The sequence below is a fragment of the Silurus meridionalis genome, chromosome 15 (genome assembly GCF_014805685.1).
Source record: "Silurus meridionalis isolate SWU-2019-XX chromosome 15, ASM1480568v1, whole genome shotgun sequence".
NCBI lineage: Eukaryota > Metazoa > Chordata > Actinopteri > Siluriformes > Siluridae > Silurus > Silurus meridionalis.
The window spans coordinates 13,165,595-13,172,725 of record NC_060898.1 but is presented as its reverse complement, the minus strand read 5'-3'; the positions used below and the strand labels follow the sequence as shown (position 1 = coordinate 13,172,725).

At 35.4% G+C, this 7,131-nt stretch overlaps 2 protein-coding genes across 4 annotated transcripts; one reads left to right on the top strand and one right to left on the bottom strand.

Moving 5' to 3' along the window:
• Positions 1–538, bottom strand: si:dkey-228b2.6 (uncharacterized protein LOC563918 homolog). Its single transcript, XM_046868449.1, has 3 exons — positions 482–538; positions 227–398; positions 1–123 (listed from the first exon to the last, which is right to left on the bottom strand). The coding sequence occupies exons 1-3, from the start codon at positions 535–537 to the stop codon at positions 97–99; spliced, it is 255 nt and encodes an 84-aa protein (XP_046724405.1). The 5' UTR covers position 538; the 3' UTR covers positions 1–96.
• A 977-nt stretch (positions 539–1,515) lies between these two features.
• Positions 1,516–6,939, top strand: si:ch211-222n4.2 (uncharacterized protein LOC101885505 homolog). Of its 3 annotated transcripts, none has more exons than XM_046867962.1 (7): positions 1,516–1,615; positions 3,151–3,190; positions 4,477–4,594; positions 4,676–4,883; positions 4,955–5,055; positions 5,664–5,723; positions 5,810–6,939. In XM_046867962.1, the coding sequence occupies exons 2-7, from the start codon at positions 3,163–3,165 to the stop codon at positions 5,922–5,924; spliced, it is 630 nt and encodes a 209-aa protein (XP_046723918.1). In that variant the 5' UTR covers positions 1,516–1,615; positions 3,151–3,162; the 3' UTR covers positions 5,925–6,939. The 3 variants fall into 3 exon arrangements, with proteins under 3 accessions (XP_046723918.1, XP_046723917.1, XP_046723916.1); XM_046867961.1 differs by lacking the exon at positions 1,516–1,615 and adding an exon at positions 2,169–2,225 and having other exon boundaries at positions 5,667–5,723; XM_046867960.1 differs by lacking the exon at positions 1,516–1,615 and adding an exon at positions 2,169–2,225.
• The last annotated feature ends 192 nt before the right edge of the window (positions 6,940–7,131 follow it).

Genomic DNA, 7,131 nt, shown 5'->3' with positions numbered 1-7,131 from the left:
TTTTATTATAAATTGGGATATGTGATCCACAGCCAGGTGTTGATGGTGCGAAATTGAAGAATAATTGAATTGAAGTCAGTAAATGACCAAGAATGACTAAATAACCTCTGGAACTGGAAGAAACTGGAAGAAACATTACAATATATTATTGTACATGTCTGTATATTAATGTGGTCTGCAAAGAGCTCTGCAAGACCTTGACATAAAGTATTAAATAAAGACCTACCGTAGACTGAAAGACAGAGGGTATAGCGCCTGAGTGTAAATGTCCAGCGGTGTGGAAACCGTCTGAGGTGAAATGATCTGAACACAATCGCGCAGAGTCTGAAGTTCTCCATCTCGCACCTGTGGGCATGCTGGAGATCCATTTCTGGCGCTGCTCTTCATCGTGAGGAAATCTGTAAAAGAAAGGGCCATGTGTATGTCCATAGCAGCGAAATTATACAACTCGGAGTAAAGTATGTTTCTTGTCCAGGTCTACCTGTGCAGCGTGACACCGTCTCTCTCAGTTTTCCCGCAGTCTTCACATGCGCTCATGTTGCACCAGCTGTACAAATCACCTACAATGAGGAGAACCTCAGAGACACGGGATTTTATAGCAGAGAAGATTACACCGTTCACTGTTCAGTTTCATCAAGGTGTTAATATGTAGAAAGCGCTTGGAATGGGCCATTAACCTCCATTTACATTTCAACAGCCTCCACTTTCTTCACTTCTGAAAGGAGAAATCAAATGAGATTCTAGATTTTTTATATAGATAGATAGATAGATAGATAGATAGATAGATAGATAGATAGATAGATAGATAGATAGATTAGATTATTATAATAAAAATTGTGCATGATTAGGATAAACCTGTAAATATATTAAAACTCAGATCGAAATGCGTATAATAAACGTTTTATCAGGCAAATATTTGTTTGCAGTTTATTTCTTTTCTCGGTCTACTAAATACTTCCATTTAACGCAATCGAACACCACTTGTGGAATATAAAAAAGAAAAACATTTCACGTTATTTTCCACCAAAAAAGTGGGTCTATGTTATATCTTTATAAAATGTATATGAAATTGAATGAATAATGTACTGTAGTGTTGAGCTCATCTCAGGACAACTTTCAAACCCTCATTCACACCTTTGGGTGTGTGTGAAGGGGTTTGGGGGGTAGTATTTCAGCTAATCTATCACCTTAATCAATCTGTCTCCACGTAGGGCATGTCGGAGGACCCCACATTCGAAACCTGAGACCTTGGCTTTGTAAGGCGGCTAGAATGCTGTATATGTTCAGTATATGTTCAGTTTAAAATAAACAAATAAATAATTTACAAAAGAGAAACATGTACAACACTAGATAGATAGATAGATAGACGGACAGACAGGAGGCAGGCAGGCAGGCAGGCAGGCAGATAGATAGATAGATAGATAGATAGATAGATAGATAGATAGATAGATAGATAGATAGACAGACAGACAGACAGACAGACAGACAGACAGACAGTGCCTGTGTGCTGTTTTCTCAGGTTTCAGATCCACTTTCCTGTTTACACTACAGCATTTCACCTGTGAGCTGAACTGAAAGGTGGAGGAGAAGTGATGAGACACGGCGACCTACAGAGGTTAGACTTTAAACTTTTTGCCAAATATTCGGTCATTACCAAAATGCCACACGGTGTGTTCTTTATATTTTTTTATCTGTTGTTATTAATTTAATTATTAAGTTATTAATTTAGAACAGGCATTGGAGCACGTTTTTAAAGCTGGCCATACATTTCAAGCAGCTTTTCCGGATACAAGAAAACAACAAAATAAGTGAGATTTAATAAATAAATACATACGTGAGAATAATAATGTGTTTTATTAAACTAATATTTTCCAATAACCTACTCTACGCGGCCACAATATATTATTATATAATGACTATGCTATAACATTTATTATAATTACTGCAAATAAACAACGTTTATAATTGCACAACCCTTACAATATCTACTCTCAGCTTTTTTTTCCTAAATGAGTATTTTTACCCTAATAGCTTTTTAATCATTTGTTATATTTCAATCGTTTGTATTCAAACAATTATTAAATTGTTTTAGATGAATGTATGTGTGTCGCTTTACCAGGTGAGGGCGCTAACAGTTAAGGCTGTACGGGGAATACATTTCAGTTGTTATTGAACATTCAGAGCGGCTCGATTTAGTTTATTACATGGTTTATTACATGCTGGAGGTAAATCTTTCTTTGCTCTTTAATATTTGATTTGTTCCTGCAGCTGATCTGAATAAAGCTGAGGCTCATGTAGCCTCAGTGGGGGGTGAAGTGCACGATCGCTTTACTGCACGTGGTTTGCAATGAACACCCAGAGTGGCTTTAAAAAATCAAAATGTATAATGTTGTTTTCTCTTTTTATTTACTTAGAGATATAAGCACTTTAACGTTTCCCAAATAAATACGCTGAGATTTTAACCTTCTATAACCTTCTTAAGAAACATGACCCCCGCTTTCACAGGTGCGAATGGTTCATTTTCAGATTAGCATAAATAAATTAGCATATATAAAAAGCAAGAGTATCGTGGGGAAACAAGCAGTTATCTCCATCCCAAAAACCAAATTAGCAAATTTTGTTAACTGCTTGTGATTTGTTTACCAAGTGCTTACAGTATTTGCATCACAAAAAGGAAAACAATTTATCTGGTTTTTTGTCTGCTCCATTCACACAGGACTAATTTGATTATCATACAATATATATATATATATATATATATATATATATATATATATATATATATATATATATATATACATTTTCTTTTAGTTTCCTTCCTACCATGTTGCCCCTCAGCACTTAGTTGTGTTAGTCAGACATTTAAGCCAGTATGACACTGTACAGCTCATATCGCAATGCTGCATCAGCCACTTTATGGACCTCATTATGGTTCTGTGTGTCCATGTTATGTGTTGCACTATAGTCCTAGAGAACAGGCATTTTGTTCCAGTGCACAGAAAACTATATGGCAGTACAAACCCACTTGACTGTTGAAAAAAGACCACATCAGTACCCATACAGTCCTCTGTATTGTCATTTATGACAATAACAATAAATTATGACATCATCTGCCCTACATTACCTTTTTCTCTCCTCTATGAATTTCAGCTTTACCTAATCATGCAGCCACCAAGGGAACATCGTAAAGGTAAATCATTTTGAATCAGAGTTTTCAATTTCCTTGAATTACTTTTTCTTAAAATTTCTTTCAATTCTAGTGAGAAGAGATTAAGATTCTCATTAACATCCTCAAATTTTGGATTAATCCTATCCATCATTCAGCATTTCAACTCCTGGCTTCATCTCATTCCGAAACTGTTTTATATTATCAGCTAAATCGAAAGCTGTCCTTTTTTTTGCACTTTTTTTAACCTAAACGTTAGTACATCCCGATTAAAGTCAATTAGAAATCAAAGAACAGACATTGAACAGACATTGAGTAATTCATTAATTGACATTAACTGTTGAAACAAATTCATAGATTTTTATGATATTAATATAAATGACTACTTCCAGTGGGAAAGAATTTGTTCTTGTGTGACTCTTATGGTGTATGGATACTATACATATTTTTGATGTGTTGTTTCACTGTTGAAAAGTTACAGTTTTATGGTTAAAACAATTCATAGGAACAGCTTTGGTAAGACTTGATCTCATGTTTATCTCTTCTGAACACAGTCATTGCTCTTGTGTAACTTGCCCTTTCTAATACACTTATTTAAATATCTATTAAACATTTACTGACAAAAAGACACATCTGTACATCTTTTCTCAGTTCTGTGTGTTCAGGGTCACCAACTTCCATTGAAAACCTTAGTCATAATAAGTAATAATTGTAGTTTAATAGTAGTTATGGTTTCAATAAATAAATACAAATAAACCCTGCCTGATTTTATGAACATAGTAATAATGAATGGACATTCAGTGCTGCCCAGATGAGAATGACTTTCCTTTTAATCTGGTTTCTCTCAAGGTTTCTTCCTCATATCATCGCAGGTAGTTTTTTCTTGCCACTGGCTTCCACATTAGGGATAAACTTATTGGGAATAGTTTAACCTTTATTATAATCGATTTAATTTGGCAAAGCTGCTTTGGGACAATGTCTGTTAAAAGCTATACAAATAAAATAATTATATAAAGCAACATTCAAAAAATTAAAATTTTCCATCTTAATACTTATCTGTGGTTATCACACCATGCAGAGATTAGGATAGAAACTGTTTTCTTCATTTATCTTCTATTTCTCTGATTTGTCATGTAAATGAGAGTTAATTGTTAGCCTTTATTGCAGATTGTCATATAAAACAACATAAAATCGACTTTCTTTACTTTCTCTGAATGACTAAAACTAACAACTAAAAACTTGTGCTGGAAAATCATTTTAAGTAAAAAAAAAAACGTTTCTGTGTGTTCATGTCGGTGTTCATTGCTCAGGGTCCAGTTGCAAAGCACACAAGCACTGGAATGAGGTGAAAACATTTGAGTCAGAGAGAGAGTTCTACCTTGAACAGACATTAGAAGACCCTTGCCTGCCACAGGACACACACCTCTGGTAACTAAAACATGCCCAGTGCATTTGATCACACACAGCAGAAGTAGTAAGTCATGGTTACGTAACGTAATGACATTTCAGCACACAGACTGGAGCCAGCGACCACAAATCTGACACCTCAGAAGATGGGACCAAATCTTTTCCAGAATTCATAGATGGTCTCATCACTTCTCTCCATCCTCTCAGGATCCACAGCAGCTCGTCTGAGCCACCTCGAGTCCCAACGCTGCAGGAGTGTGAAGTCATCATACGGCAGTTGTATAATGCCAACAGTCTTCAGTCTCAGGAGGTAAGCGCACAAGATCCTCGCAAGAAAATCCTCTCATATGCAGAAATGTCAGCATTTTGTGTTTCCCTCAGATTCTCCGCATCAAGGCCATCCTCAGGGACATCGTTTTCAACCGGAAAATCACCCCAGAGAACTACATTATGGCCAAAGCCTATCTCTGTGATGAGAAAAGGTTATCATTAGTTTCCTTTTTTAGATTTGTACTGCATTGATGGCACTAGTTAATCTTACAAGTGAACGCTTAAATGTCTTTAAACAAATCCAGTTCTCCACACAATGGTGTTCACACTAACCTTGGACAACCATAATACCAAAATTCTGCCCTGTATGCCAAAGCACTGCTTCCTGAAGTTTGGGATTATAACTGAATGCTAGGAGTGATGTGGACCAAATTTGAAACTAAAACCTGTTAAAATTGTGATATTACCAATGCATGTCATATTATTCGAGAGGGTGTGTAAAAAAAAAAAAAGAGACTTTTATTACATATTAGTTACATTAATTGTGTCCTAGACCACAAGGCTAGAAGTAACAAGCCATATGTATAAATGAGTTTCTCTAGTGGGCACATTATAACCATAAACAATCTGGATTTCATCTGAATTGTGATAATAATAATAATAATACAGCTTATCTAGAAAGCAACCTAGGCATTTATTAAGTCACTTATCTTCTATCTGTACACATGTGTGAAAGCAGCCTGATACTGCATTAACCGAGTTCAGGGGAATGCTGTGCATGTTTTGTTTGAAATCTACTCAGTATTTTTTGCCTACTCAGCAGAGCTGAGGAACCAGAGATGTTTCCAAAGCTTCCTTTTCGATCCCTGCCCAAAGGACTGTAAGTATGATTCATCTCACAGGATATACACAGCTAGTTTAACTTAAACTAATAGAGTGATCTTTTCTTTCCTCTCTGTGTCACAGGGCAGTGTGTCCGGCCAACATGGCAGAAAGAGTGATCCTTCCTTCACTCAAACAGAGCTTCAGCAGGAGAACTCGCGCTGTACAAAGGAGCCGCTTATGGAGAAAAACTACTTAAAAAAACTTGACCCAGTTATTTGCTCAATTGTAATTGATCACAAATAATATATAGATAAAACTTTTCAGATACCTGACTATAAGATTGGTAATTTTTAAACATCCCATTCTACATTTAGGTTGTTGTAATAACCACCGCTCTTCTGTGAAAATGTTTCATTAGATTATAGATTGTGGTTGTAGGTTTGTGCTCGTTCAGCCACAAGTGTGTAAATAAAGTCAGGTACTGTTGTAAGGTGAGGAGGCCTAGGGTGCAGTCAGCATTCCAGTTCATCCCAAAGGTGTTTAATTGGGTTTAGATCAGAGTGAATCTCCTAGGGAAGGGAAAATTTAATTCCACCGCATCCAAAGACATCATACACAATCGTGTGCCTCTGTCTTTGTGGGCACAGATTGGGGAATAACAACATATTAGGACGCCTGACTTTTCCAGCCATATTTCTGTCCATATGATACATTTGTGTTTCCAGAATTAACTTGTTTTATAAACAGAACCATTAACAAAAAAACCCCATATAAAATCCAAACTAAATCCAACAATTACCAGATTTCACCAGCAAGGGGCGATCAACTACAAAAATGTAAAAACACCTGAAAGCTCTTTGTTTTTAAAAACAAAGAATTTCAGGGCATTTAGTTTTTTAAACAATCTTTGTCATTGATGCTAAGATGTATATTTAAAATGACAAGGCATTTCATTTAATCTGCAGTAATTCAGTACAAATTACAGGTAAAATTGTCCAGTTTATTTAAGGGTTAAAACTTAAAAATCTTTATAATTCTTGTTATCCAGCATGTACAGCGATTGATTATTTTAACTAAGAAATGTTTTTCCATTTTCTATGCATAAAGCAGTTACTGATTTCAGATCCTGTTAGTTTCTATTCATTATTTTCTTATAGCAATTATTTGTGATAAATATACAAAAACAAAAGAAACGCTTTTTCAGAGGGGTATACAGTAATTTCGATCTGATTTGCACAAGATATCGTCATGATGTTTGTGCATCCTTACACATGACTGTGATAAATACAATTATGGAAGAACCTTTTCAGTTTGTCAATTAAGAAAATAAAAAAAAGTCCTGGATTCAAGGACTATATTTTTAAACCTCAATGTGCACTGAACAATAAAGCTGTAAACACGTTGTAAACAATAAACCAAACATGGTATTTATTTGTGTAAATAAAAATGCATTTACCCACACC

Excerpts from the sequence above, each read along its gene's own strand:
- si:dkey-228b2.6 (XM_046868449.1), bottom strand. The coding sequence starts at position 537 with ATGAGCGCATGTGAAGACTGCGGGAAAACTGAGAGAGACGGTGTCACG. Across the intron at positions 399-481 it reads GACGGTGTCACGCTGCACAG|ATTTCCTCACGATGAAGAGC; the intron begins GTAGACCTGGAC and ends TTTCTTTTACAG. Across the intron at positions 124-226 it reads CCTCTGTCTTTCAGTCTACG|TTTCTTCCAGTTCCAGAGGT; the intron begins GTAGGTCTTTAT and ends TGTTTCTTCCAG.
- si:ch211-222n4.2 (XM_046867960.1), top strand. The coding sequence starts at position 2,205 with ATGGTTTATTACATGCTGGAG. Across the intron at positions 4,884-4,954 it reads ACAGTCTTCAGTCTCAGGAG|ATTCTCCGCATCAAGGCCAT; the intron begins GTAAGCGCACAA and ends TGTTTCCCTCAG. Across the intron at positions 5,056-5,663 it reads TATCTCTGTGATGAGAAAAG|CAGAGCTGAGGAACCAGAGA; the intron begins GTTATCATTAGT and ends TTGCCTACTCAG.